Raw genomic sequence first — 14,564 nt, 5'->3', positions numbered from 1 at the left:
TGATTGTGAACTACCCTGAAAGATATTTGGTAAAATAAAATATTCATAGTAAAAAAGTAATCCCAAGTTTTAAAATACATAAGAAAACTGGCATTATAAAGTTGATAATACAAAGCATTACACTGTTGATAACTCCAATTGTTCATACAGCGCAATGGTAGAACGCACGGTGGTTTATAAGCTAAAGCGGTAATTTTTTACGTCGTTCAGACCTCGTCACTGGAAAAACTATTTTTTCCTTTTTTACTTTTTAAATAAAAATTTACTGGATTATAATAATCGTACTTTAAGCAAGTATATATGAATAAAATTTGTTTTTATTACTGCTACAATAATAAATGCATAAGCTCAGTCCTTTGGATTCATACCAGGCAGGCCTATATCCCTTATTATGAAATGAATGTCCACGAATTCGCATTAGTATTTAAAAAAAAAAACTTTATAACAGTACAACTATACTTTTATACTGCGTTATAATTTATAATCAAGTAACTCACGTAGAAACTTCATATCTGTTTCGTGCCGCCATCTGCGAATGATGGTGGCGGGCAATCATCGTTCAATTTTCAAGCAGCGAATTCTAGCGGAGAGGTGGGGAACCGAGGTTAGATGTTGAGGACTGTAAGACCCGCTCACATGTTTTTTTTTCTTTCTACGCTATATTTTATTTATAAATGATCTTAAGCTATAGTTCTAATATTTGAAAGCCATAAAGTATGATGTCGAGCGGGAACGCCTGACTGTGGAGGAGAGGATGAGGTGGGGCAGTGTGTGACCGGCACTTACCGACTGGTGATGCGAGTAGGAAGCGGTGTAGGCATTGGCGGCGGGACCCACGGGCGCGGGGTACCTGAGCGAGGCGTAGGGGGCGGGCGCGCCGCCCCACGAGCCGCCCCCGCCGCCCCGGTAGGTGGTGGAGTTGGCGGGCTGGGTCTGCGCCATGGCAGCGCCGCCGCCGGCCCCTAGGCCGCGCGCCGCCCCCGCCTTGCCGCCGCCCAGCGCGTACGAGGGCCGCGGGCCATTGGTCCCCTGCAACACGGAGCGAGGCCTGCGGTCAGTCTTTCCTCCGACTCATTGTTGCGTCGAAGCCGTTCTTTCCTCTGGCTCAGCGGTTCCCAAACGGTGGGTCGCGACTCGATCCTAAAACTATCCGAAACCATAGAATAAACCATCAGAAGAGATAAGAAAAATCGAAAACTAATCTTAATTGTGTGCAAACACATACCTATTGTTAAATAAATAACGTTGTTTTGCAACAAAGTGCTTATATTTCGTCAACCATTTTCAGATCAGAACACAAATTGTTTATCAATAATCTATCGGCATCTTAAAAAAAGCATATCTATATATGCAATATTTGATGGTAAATTATATATACATAAGGAAGGGATGCGATACTAATAAGGTGTTTCTACTCCACCATGGACCCACAGGCCGTGGAGGTATTCCTATAAAGAAAGGTGGGTCGCCAGCTGAAAACGTTTGGGAACCACCGCTCTAGCTCATTGTTGCGCCGTGTCGGCTGGACGCTCCAAACATTCCAAGTAGTATCATCGTTCTTGCAGCGTAGAAACCATTTCATATCGAGTGTTTTACTCCGTTTTTAATGTTGGGAGATTCTAATCCACGTGTCTTCAGACGTTATCGAGCGCCGTTTTGGACGATGGTGAGGTTATAAAGCGACTTCAACTTCCGTCTTCTGACAACTCCTTTAACTCCACGGCGTACTGTCTCTTTCCAATGCACCGCATCTGCTATCGGCGCTGTTGCCAGATATACGCCATTGAGCACTCGCGTTTTTTTAATGTTCTTGAACCAAATTTATTTTTTAAAGTGGACTATTTGTATCTCTACGATACCGCGAATGTGTGGGATAATGTGTACCTACATTCTAGTGGACATCATACTTTATGGCTATGAAGTAAATAAATTTCATTTAACTTTTATTAATCATAAAATAGTTCACACATAATTATTATAATTTTTAGCGTAAGGTTAATACGACACACAAAAAAAATAGGTAAGTTACAATTAAAAAAAAGTAAAATTAGGTATATCTTAGGAATTTACAAAGGGTTAAAAGGAAAATAAGGAGTGAGAATTTTGGAAATAAGTTTTCTTGTTGCATTTCATTAAGAACATCATCTGATATTAAATGCTCTTACTTTAAGGAAACAAAGAAAATAACTTTTATTTCGACATGAATACGTCTTAAAAATTGCTTCCATAGTGGGAGGCAATTCAAAACACGTATGATAACAAAATCGGGGGATACAGTTTGGTTTTGCAGCTAAATATCCATCATCTCCATCCAAAATTTAATTACACCACTCTATAGCTAAAGGATCAAATAATTCTTTATGCTAGGTGAGAACTGTGACGCATCGCGCGCGTTGTGGAGGGGGAAGCGCCAATATTTTTTTTATACTAATAGTTTTAAAAGTTTTAAGCTGTAGGGTTGGTTGTGTCTCGCGACTTACGTGTTTCATAAACGACGGCAGTTTTCCTGAGTCTTGTTTCGTGCTGCGTCCTTGAGCTGAGTTTCTCGCGAAGTTCATAAACCAGGCCGTCAAACATTTCACCATAAAACTGCAGTGTATGGTCCGCTGGGAGAGCGTTGTTCAGACCATAGTGTGAGAGGTCGTTATGCGTCATTCTGGTCTCCGGAGAATAACTGGATGGTAATAACTACGTTTAAAAAAAACTCAAGATAGTTAATCATTCTTCTTTATTTACTTCCTCTACCTTTTTTTTTTTGTCGTCCTCACGCGCCCACACGATGATTTTACTAGCTATCAATAACCACCACAGTAAAACCTACAGTCCTCATCTAAATATGCTTGTTAAACAAACTTTTAAAACAATTAAAGACATAAATAAAACTATTTTAAAATTTAATGAAATAAAATAAAAAGTCCCTGCAAAATAACGAAATTTAGGCTTCTCTTAAAACAAGCATGTATAAGGCAGTTCCATAAAATAAAACCTTAATAAATGTAGCTTCTAAGTCAATGCCTTCACGACTAAAATGAAATACTAATTAAAGTTATGTTAGTGCTCAACGGAAAACCAACGATACATAATGAATGCATGCTTGTATGTGCACGATTTTTCTTTTAATACGCTGCAAATTTACAATAAATGATACACATGATTGACAACAATATTATTAAGTCCTTTGGGTAAAGTTGTATGGGGATAATATACATAAATATTAAAATAAAAATAAGAATTATAGACTGAGAACACAATTTACAGAATATTTTTAGGTGTACCTGTGCTATTAAACATTTTCTGGTAAAGTTCCTAAACACGTAATATAAGTTATTTGCCCAACCATTGTATTAGAAATTTACCATACAAATGTGGTATGCATATGAAATGTACCATATTTGAACAGTAATTTTTCCGTACAATTTTACGGTTGGTGATTTCCATTACCTATATGTTTAAAAATATTACTAAAATATATTTTACAGTGTGCCTAAAGTACCTTAATAATCGAGTGTTTTCAAACGTTTTGTACAAATATTTACAAACACTGCCCACATCGAAACGTGGATATATTTATTTCAATGTGTGATATGACCGGGAGGCCGAACGAAATCTGCGAATAATGTAGGTACGTACTTAAATCGTAAAGAAATTCTTTACACTACCTCACCGACCTACAAGCTCAGGTAACATGGTTACGATAAGAACATTTTCTCACAGAAACATAAGTCTGCCCCTCCCCCTTTTTTTCCCTTCCCACCCCCCCCCCCCTTTTTTTTTTTACAGATTGCGTGCAAAAACCTCCCTTCCCCATCTAGATAGTAAAATATATATTTTAGTTATAATAAAGTTTAAAGGTAATTCTTGCTGATGTGCTGTCAACATATCTGTTTTAAAAATATACACTAGATGATGGAATTAGTTTACGATTCTCATCATTGAGTTTACGGGTGAGTAGTGGAAGACTCGCTCACTGTTTTTTTTTTTTTTAATTATGAATGTTTAAAAGTTGTATATTTAATATACAGGGGGCCCGATTCAGTGGCGTAGCCAGGATTTGTGTATGGGGGGTGTTAGGAGGCACCTCCCCCCCCCCCGTATTAAAGCGGGGGGTGGGGGGGGGGGTCCTCCCCCGGGAAACTTTGGATTTTAAGGTGTAAAATAGTGCTATTTTAGCAGTTTAATGTTCTTAAATTTAAATATTGTAATGGTAAAATTTTTATTAATTTTAATATGAAATTTGTTTGAGTAATGAATAAGAAATTAAAGATTTGGGGCTAAGGGGGGGGGGGGTTGAACCCCTAAACACCCCCCCCCCCCCCCCGGCTGCGCCCCTGGCCCGACTAAATTATTTGCCCCTTCTCACGAAGGTCCTGCACTTGCTAACCAATAGTGACTTCAACTTCAGCACAGACAACCTTTCCAACCTCTATGGCAAGAACCAAGCCTTGGGTTGTCCGGAATGATTTGTGGTTCGCGTGGAATTCGTGAAGGGTCGAGGTCCTTGTAGACAGAGAGGGCCTAAAGAAGAAAAAGAAGAGGGGAGGGAATGACCTGTCGCTGAACTACTTTATGGCGAGGCCGTCTTTTTTTTTTAATGAAAAAATAGAAAACAAGCGCCAGTTAACATCTGTCGCTTTTGGAACACGGAGTAGACAAAGAACTCGGATTTGGAAGAACAAAATCATTCTGAACCCAATTTTTTTTTCTTCCGACTTACACTTTACACTGAGTAGCAAGACGTTTTCTGGGACATAGATGAAGAGTAACATCTGGAAAGGAAGGGACGGGGACATTTCTGAACACAGGCATTTTCCCCTTCACAAGTTTGGTATAGTCTGTGTCATGTAACCTCTCACGTACTAGTAGTACTAATGGACTGCGTTTGGGACTTCACGTGGTTGTCATAGAAACAAACATAGTGTGTTGCTTTGCAAGCGACAGTTGGGAAATTTGTGCCGGAGTGATAGCTGTCATACTCCGAGAAATGTTAAATGAGAAACCTTTATCCGCCAATGGACGTAGCTTAATTTCAGACCACGCAATTCGTCTTGACAAAAATGTTATTACAGACGGAAAACCGGGAGGAAAAAAAACGCACACATACGCTGGAATTTGGCCAGAAAAATTGGCTGTGGCCTAAAAGTAAAATAAAAAACGATTCCTGTAGTGACGAATGGCGAAAATCTGTAGGATTTGCAGGGAAGACGCGAAGAGAGGCTGCTACGGAATGATTTTTACCATTTTCGTTTCACAGCAGCGATTTTCACTCGGTAAGGGGCTTCTAAATTCCAGAAAAAATCCCCCCCCCCCCACACACACACACGCACACAGTTTTATACCCATAGTTAATACAAAGGGTAACGATGGAAAACTACAATCAGGACTGGCAGGACACAGGATTGCACACCCAGTTCCTCCACCACTACATCTCACTGCTTTTTTTTATGTAGAGCGTTTTTGCTCTACACTCTACAGAACTCAGCGCATGTTTTCATACACTTAGGCCTATTTTAGTCAGGGCCGGCGCGTCCATATAGGCGAACTAGGCAACCGCCTAGGGCACCAAGTAGCTGGGGGCGGCGCAGCACGACACAGAACAGCTCATATAATATGTTTAACGATTATTGAAACTAGATGAAAATGGATTTTTGTAACAGTTTGGAATGTTTATATTGATATAAGTAATTATTTCAAATCCACGGTCACCTGTTTATGATTTGTAATAAGTAAAAAAGTAAAAAAAAAAAAAAAAAACACAAGCCTGCTTACATTTGATTGTTGACAAAATCTTAGGCTTACGTGACGTATTTTGAGGCAAGGAAAATTTTTTTGTGATGTTGGATTAAGGTTTTTCGCCTAGGGCGCCAATTTGCCTTGCACCGGCCCTGATTTTAGTCAAAATGCGCCTATTAACAAATTTTTTTCAGTCTGCCGCACATCAAGATAAATGATCTCACTTCGCTAAAATTTGTCAAACTACATTTATTTCCTCAAATTCAATTTTGTTTTCATCCGTTATTGGGTCCATAATTCGTTCACAATGGTTTTATCTGTTTATTATACGTTACGTTTGCCTATTAATATTTCAGAAATTACGTATTTGATATTTCATGTTCTTGTAATTGCCATATATAAAGGGGTTATTTCCCTTTAAATTTACTGCCTATTGTTCTTTGTAATTTGGTCACAAAGTTTATCACCAGATATATAATCGAGGTGTTTCTTTTTCTAGCTGAAAAAATGCCATAATTATGAATACTTGCTTGAACTAAGCCCATCTCTTGAGGGGAAGGGGGGGGGGGGGGTTACGTTTGCAAAATCCTAACTGTGAAATGTAAATTCAACTGATGTGCTGAATTATTTTGGTTTCAGTATTTTTGTGTTGTCATCATTTGTGTTTTTTTGTTCACTTAGTACTTTTTTCTTTGTTTTTTCTTTGTTTGTTGACCATATTTCTGTTTCGGAATATTTTGTGGTGTTTATATTCTTGTTGACAACAGCAATTGTTTGCTTAATTTTGTGTTTTTTTTTGTCTTTCTTGTGTATTTTTATTTATTTTATTTATTAGTTTTTCTTCAACAGAAAAAGTTCTTAGCAATGGCGTATGTACAAAAACTTACATCAAGTAAATTATTAAAAAACTTATAAAAGTACTAGATCTAGTACGAAAGTACTGACTGTGGACACCCTGCCGCGGAGACCACACACGGCGCGGCAGGAAACAGAACACGGGGTGATGGATGAAGTAGTGGGGGTGGGGAGTGGGTTGGAGTGGGGGTAAGAGACGGAGTGTCGCAGCAACCACGCCACTTGCGCGAGTCAGCAGCGCGCCACGTGTGCGTGTGTGTCTCTCGCTTATCGCCCGGACCGCCGCGCCTGGAGCTTACCACGCGCCTTGTTTATCGCTCCCCCTCCACCCCTCTGCCTTAGAGGCGCACGGACAATGACGGTCCAGCTGCGCCCGGGAATATGGCCGCCGGCTGTACCGCCACACGTCGCTTCACTGACCCACAGTCATAACGAACCTAAACAAAAGCGAAGAGCCTACGATGTAGCATTCTGTATTGCACAGACCCGAATAAGCCCGAATATCTACCACCTTCGACCAACTTAGTCGGTTTTTTTTTGTTTATTACTTTACAAAATCGTGGATGGTTGGTTATGTTAGGTTAGTATAGCTACATTAAAAATACTGTCAAATCATTTTAATGCAGACGTTGGCCGAAGGTAGATATTCGGGCTTGTTCGGGTCTGTGCAATACAGAATGTAGCCTACATCGTAGGCTTCCCAACAAAAGCTGGATCCACAAATTTATACATGGATCAGCACATGCTAAAAGGGCCTCAAGTGTCACAAAAAAAATTATGGCAAAGTGAGATACGCATGATGATCGCATGTTATAGGATAGCTTCAACTACCTACCGGTAAGCTAAATGGGATTGAGTCTCGCGTGCATGTTAGCTAATATCAGCTAGGGAAATTCTTAACGTACACTAAGAGGGTTGCAGAAAGCCACGAAACTAACCTTTTTTGCATCTGAATTTTGAAAACTCCCCGGATCCCCCTCTGATATGAGGGCCAGACCTCGCGTAGAGTCCGAGCTCCCAAGACTGTGCATACGCCCCTGCGGTACGTTCCAGGCCTATTCAAAAATAAAACCTGGAAGCGTCCCTACTTTAACAGTTAGTTTTCAAACCGCGCGGTTTCTTCTGAAGCTTTAGCTCTGCACAATAACGATGCGAACCGCTATAGTAACGGAACTCTGGCTAGAAGAAGTAGCTATGGGATGCAAGAGATGACTGGAATGAAAGAGGAAGAGATAAAGAGGAAATAAAGAGAAAGAGAGGGGGGAAAGAGGTGGAATAACCCAAGAAAGTCATCCAAGACTGCAATTTCGTTTTGAGATAAAACTACGAAAGCCTCGCGGATACTTCAGAGGTCTTATCGACAACACGTTCTCATTCCACGGAGTACCAACGTATCAAAAGCAATTTCGTCGCTGAAAAGTATAAAAAAAAATCACTCTTTTTAAAGTGTTAACTGTAAAGGTTGAACATCATATTTGGCGAAAGTTAATTACAAGAGATCATATAAACGCGAGCTCAAAAATATCCTGAAATATACGAGTTATTATCCGCTTGATTAATATTCAAACAATGGTGTTTAAAAACACCAACCACTAATTAAGAAGAATACTCAAAATTAAAATGCAAGAACTATCCATGTACAACTATTTCACATAACGTTCCCTGCGGTTTGGTTACACACAGCCACACAACTTAATGGCTAACTTCCTGAAGAGTCCCGTTATACTGAACACGTCCTGTGAAACTTAATTATAAAAACCGCTACTATGCGCGTTCTCCACAAAGCGAGGATTCATTAGTGTAGTTAATTAAGCTATTGGAGTCTACATCGTGGAAAAGTAGCGACGCAAATAATAACGTAGTGAATTTGTTTCCCTTCTTTCTCATATCGTAAACTTCTTAAAGGAAGAGTTATTAAATACAGTTAAGAAAAACTGAAGAATCGCATTTTACGAAGTTTAAAAGTTCTGGAAAGTTGTCTCATTTCTGTCGCCATGTTTTGCAATAGCAATACCTCTTTTTTACTCGTAAACTGCTTTGCAGAAGCATTGTGTACCTCGAGAGAAAAAAAAACTGTAACATAAACGACTACACAATTAGACTAGCTACAAGTCATAAAGTTCTAATCAAATTCCAAAGAGGGCGATATAAACGGAAAGCCACCATGTTAGTGTCAACATTTTTTTCAAGCAATATCAAATTCTTTTTAAATGTGGTAATAGGAAATTTGGCTTCGCTAAAGTATAGCACATATTTATTGGAGTGCCTGAATTGAACAGTGACGAACTGCTACCAAAGTTCCTTTTTGTTTAAATTACTATTGAATTAATTTTTAAGAATGACGAAAACTGTAATAACCTGTCAATCATCGACACTTATCTCTATTCTTGTATTCTCTGCCATAACGCGGGTGAATAAACAAATGTTAATAGCCTGAAAACAAAACCAATATTGTGTTAAAATCCAGGAGCCTATTTTTAACCAAAAATTTTGGATGACACTCGAGAGCAAACTTACGGATGAAAAATCATATTAGTACCAGTTGCATGGTAAAATTAATGTTTTGCGAACTTTCAAAATAATAGAACCTTGGTCGCTTTTCCACAGATAAATTACTTTCCATGCGATGTTGATGTTAATATCATGTAAGTTATTTTATTTATCATAATCTCTTTAAAATACGACGTGTCCCTCGCCATTTTAAAAATTCGTCGAGACAAACTCAAGACAATTCCGTTTACGCTGGCACGATTCTGATTGGCTGATTCCGTTAAAGATTCGACATATTTTTTTAACCAGTCCCCTCCTATATACAAACACAATTTATGGGAACTCAGGCCATACAACTTGTCAAACAAATATAACTGCGCTAGTGTGAAGTTTACGATGTCATCACAACCCCCGACCATTTTTTTGTCCAACTATACTGGAAGGTGATGTAAGCGAAAGTGTTTGATAGTGTGACAGGGTAGCTATTAAGTTCGCTAAAATATGGCTGGTACTGAAACGATTGCAAGATTTTTATTGTTCCACCCAGAAACATTGCGGATGTGGTGCGTGAACACGTCTCATGATGGTTAAGTATGAATGAATTAGAATCTCCGACCTTAAACGGTCACTTCCATAAAACGCAATCATTTAAAACACTACACTTCAGTCAATGTTTTGGGCGTTCAGCAAACATGACTCAAGCCATCAGTTGATGAAGTCCCGGCTTTACCTGGTCACCATGACACCATGCACACGTGGCCATCCCCTTCAGAAATTACTGTTAAAAAAAATTTGGTGCGTCAATTTATGTGTGCGCGTTAGAAGTTCAACTTACTTGCCGCAATAAAAAAAACTTTAATTTTGCATGCAAATAATCAAAATGAATAAAATAATAAAATGACAGGAGTGATATTATAAATACGGTTGGCAACGGATAAATTCAATCAAATTAAATAATTAATAAATACTCAGTATTCAATATTAATATAAACACGCGTAGAAAATTATTTTAATTTAGTAAAATAATAGATAATTTTAATTAATAATGTATTTAAATAAAGCACTGAATAATTATTCTAATTAATTTTAATTATTTATTAAATAATAATGCAAATAATTATACATACGGGAACATAACATCACAAACACTCCCATGAAAACAGTTAGGAGATTACTAAACCTTCCACAGACACTTTCTGCCAGCAACAGTGGAAGCTTACAAGCAACCTGACATCGTTGTACATACGGGAACATGACCTCACTTACATTGACACACTTGAAAAAGTTTACAACCCCAATTTATATCACTAATATTCACAATAAATAACCAGCATTCACTATCAATCACTAGAGATTAAGATTTAAAAGCACATATATAATTTGTATTTGTATTTTTTTTTTCATCCTGTTAAACATTTCGTTGCATGGTGCGCGCGCATCGTAAAACATTAACCGTCATCATATTTTCATAACGCACCTAAAAATGTATGACCTCAAAAACTTAAATTTAAAATAAGGGGGGGGGGGGGGGGTGTTTGTCTGTAAAGTCGGTTTACGGACGATAATTTTACGTTATAACGTCATAAGAAAACCATTGATGAAAAATTACCTACTTTTAATTTTTCAATTATTATTTAAAGTTTTTGCATATTTAATTTAAATAATTTGTTTGAATATAATCACGAACAATTAGTTAAAAAGCCTGCCTTAACCTGTTTGATATTATAGAAGATTTTCTCGCACGGTGGTTGGCCGGTTCTTACACGCTCGGCTCAGGCGGAAACGTGACAATTTTTCGTGCGCGCAGCCGGCGTTCATCGGTTTATAAGACGTTATCACGTCAAGAAGTTTATCATTGCATGACACCATGGTACCTCCTCCCAAACAAGAAAGAGTTAATCCCCCTCGGGGACGCACCACAACTCCGAAATGCCAAATTGACCGCAACGCCGACAGCTAGAAACTGCTGTGTACCACAACGCCGAAACACACTAAGGCCGAAAAATGTCATTGGAGGACTGCCACAAAGGTTAGGTTAGGTTAGGCTAGGTTAGGTTAGGTTAGGTTAGGTTAGGTTAGGTTAGGTTAGGTTAGGCTAGGTTAGGTTATATTACGCTAGATTAGGTTAGTTAAGGTTAGGTTTGATTGTGGTATTTCGGCGTTAAGGTACATTTAAGAAACACACACAAATTCATTCAGTTGTTATTTCGACGTTGTGGTACACAGCAGTTTTCTAGCTGTCGTCATTGTGGTCAATTTTGATATTCGGCGTTGTGGTCAATTTTGACATTCGGCGTTATGGTATTTCGGCGTTGTGGTCAATTTTTACATTCGGCGTTATGGTATTTCGGCGTTGTGGTCAATTTCGACATTCGGCGTTATCGTATTTCTGCGTTGAGGTCAATTTTGACATTCGGCGTTATGGTATTTCTGCGTTGAGGTCAATTTTGACATTCGGCGTTATGGTATTTCGGCGTTGTGGTCTATTTTGACATTCGGCGTTATGGTATTTCGGCGCTGTGGTCAATTTTGACATTCGGCGTTATGGTATTTCGGCGTTGTGGTCTATTTTGACATTCGGCGTTATGGTATTTCGGCGCTGTGGTCAATTTTGACATTCGGCGTTATGGTATTTCTGCGTTGAGGTCAATTTTGACATTCGGCGTTATGGTATTTTGGCATTGTGGTCAATTTTGACATTCGGCGTTATGGTATTTCGGCGCTGTGGTCAATTTTGACATTCGGCGTTGAGGTATTTCTGCGTTGTGGTCAATTTTGACATTCGGCGTTGAGGTATTTCTGCGTTGTGGTATTTCGGCGCTGTGGTCAATTTTGACATTCGGCGTTGAGGTATTTCTGCGTTGTGGTCAATTTTTACATTCGGCGTTATGGTATTTCGGCGCTGTGGTCAATTTTGACATTCGGCGTTATGGTATTTCGGCGTTGTGGTCTATTTTGACATTCGGCGTTATGGTATTTCGGCGCTGTGGTCAATTTTGACATTCGGCGTTATGGTATTTCTGCGTTGAGGTCAATTTTGACATTCGGCGTTATGGTATTTTGGCATTGTGGTCAATTTTGACATTCGGCGTTATGGTATTTCGGCGCTGTGGTCAATTTTGACATTCGGCGTTGAGGTATTTCTGCGTTGTGGTCAATTTTGACATTCAACGTTGAGGTATTTCTGCGTTGTGGTATTTCGGCGCTGTGGTCAATTTTGACATTCGGCGTTGAGGTATTTCTGCGTTGTGGTCAATTTTGACATTCGGCGTTATGGTATTTCGGCGCTGTGGTCAATTTTGACATTCGGAGTTATGGTATTTCTGCGTTTTGGTAACGACCCGTCCCCCTCCTAAACGATGTTTCAAGCTGCACGTTCGCCGTTTGTCGCCCCGCGCTGCAGGGGTCGGGGCGCGGCGGGATGAATGAACGTGCGAGGTATTTCGGCGGCCGTAACCGGTTCGGCGGTGCTGAGGTCGCCGGCCGACACCTTGACCTTGGAGGGCTCCGGGGCCGCGGCCTGGCAGGTGAGCGACCCAGACAGTGGGACGCCGTTCCCCCTACCCCTCCCCTACCCCTCTCCACCACGGGGTCGAGCCGGGGCACTTTCACCAGCGCCGCGCGCGGCCGGGGTGTCCACAGTCAGTACTTTCGTACCAGGGACGTAGCCAGGGGGGGAGGGGTTTAGGGGTTCAACCCCCCCCCCCCCCCTAGCACCACATCTTTAGTTAGTTTCTTATTCATCACTCAAACAAATTTCATATTAAAATTAATAAGATTTTTACCATTACAATATTTAAATTTATGTTCCGAAAACTTCTAAAATAGCACTATTTTACACCTTAAAATCCAAATTTTCCTGGGGGAGGTCCCCCCCGAACCACCCGCTTTAATACGGGGTTGGGGGGGGGAGGTGCTTCTTAACACCCCCCCATACACAAATCCTGGCTACGCCACTGTTTCGTACTAGATCTAGTACTTTTATAACTTTTTTTTAGTGGTCTAGTACATTCACGCTCAGATCTAGTACTTTTTTTCCTTTAATATAACAATATTACGGTAACTCCAAAATGTTTTATTATTATCTAAGCTTAATTATTTTTAATAACTATGGAATGTATGTGTGTGTGACATTTAAGTTAGAGCATTGCAATTTCATTATAGCTTCCTAAATTGTTAAAAACCATAACAAATTATAATTTAGTACTTTTTTTTTAAATCTAGTACTTTTTTCTCGTCTAAGTTGGTACGAAATATAATATTTTCCTCGTGGACACCCTGCGCGCGGGCAGTTCACCAACCACTCGCTCAGCTTTCCCGCGGAGGACCATTCCCTGAACTGGCACGCAGAATTACCCGTCGTACAATGCGGCAGCTATCAGCTATGAGTGGTGTCTTTCCAAATTTATACGGCGGAGAAATGAACCGCAAGTTCCTTCAACGCCTGAAAAAAATTATTCTAAAAAAAAAAAATATCGTTTAGGACATTTTCGTCAGCAGAACTAACCATTGGCCCTCAGGGCATCATCGTGTTCTTTTTTTTTTTTTTTTTTTTTTTTCGTAAACAGACAGCGCTCGGATATCTAGAGCCAGTTTTCAAATCGCGCGGTTTCTTCTGGAGCTCTGCAAACCGCGTGTGTGTGTGTGTGTGACAGATAGATGTCTCGTTGACATAGAGATCTGTATCATTATGAGACGAGGGTTGGCGAGGTGAGAATGGAGAATTGTAGGAATGGGTGGATTGGAGGGGGGAACGGTAGTGCCCCCCCCCCCCTTTTCCCAAAAAAACCTAACGGCAATGTCCACCACGTTTCTCACTGTCTTGGCCAGACCCAATCGCTTTTCAAACTAACCTTTCTAAAGCAATCACTGCTTAAGCGCCAAAAGCACAACAGATACAGGCAATTAGACCTAAGTAGAATCACTAACTCGTAAACATGCTACATATCTACACCTGATAATTAACTTAATTCATGTTGCAAACACTGAAAAAGATTAAAAAAAATTTTAAACTTAAAAATAATATATAAACGTATAACACGTAAGTTATCACATGGTATATATTCATAAAAAAGCACAAATTAATCTTCCTTTGATATTATTATTAGTTTAGGTATCTCATTTGCAAACTCACAAAAAAAAGTATTACGTAATAGTAGTTCTAATACAACAGACACCTCGAAGTTATTTATTTTTTATTGACTTTGCTGCATTCAACAGGTATCGCACAGTCAATATAGCAGACAAATATCGATGGTGATACGTATGCACACGCGTATAACTGTGAACGCGCGTTTATGGTTATGTAATGTCAAAATTGTGTTCACCCCCTTCCACCCCTTAATGGATGACTGTGTAGCTGTCTCTGACTTTGCGTTACCTATCTCACTTCTCGTGCACGAAAGGGAATTTTGATTAATTCCGTAATTCATTTAACGGACAAAGGCGTGGAAAATGAAAGTGAAAAAAGTGTCAAAAATGAGCCAATA

General features: G+C 39.6%; 1 protein-coding gene across 8 annotated transcripts in view; it reads right to left on the bottom strand.

The window, feature by feature from the left end:
• LOC134536923 (protein alan shepard) overlaps window positions 1-14,564 on the bottom strand; it is a 249,193-nt gene that overhangs the window by 45,060 nt on the left and 189,569 nt on the right. For 6 of the 8 annotated variants that reach the window (XM_063377013.1, XM_063377016.1, XM_063377010.1 and 3 more), the window contains one exon: window positions 787-1,029. The exons of the other annotated variants lie outside the window; for them this stretch is intronic. In XM_063377013.1, coding sequence (XP_063233083.1) covers window positions 787-1,029 — 243 coding nt within the window. The remainder of the gene's footprint in view (window positions 1-786; window positions 1,030-14,564) is intronic. 8 annotated transcript variants of the gene reach the window in all.

Source organism: Bacillus rossius, chromosome 11 (assembly GCF_032445375.1).
Source record: "Bacillus rossius redtenbacheri isolate Brsri chromosome 11, Brsri_v3, whole genome shotgun sequence".
In the NCBI taxonomy this organism is placed as follows: domain Eukaryota; kingdom Metazoa; phylum Arthropoda; class Insecta; order Phasmatodea; family Bacillidae; genus Bacillus; species Bacillus rossius.
The sequence above is the reverse complement of the archived record's forward strand: the minus strand, read 5'-3'. Positions and strand labels throughout refer to the sequence as shown.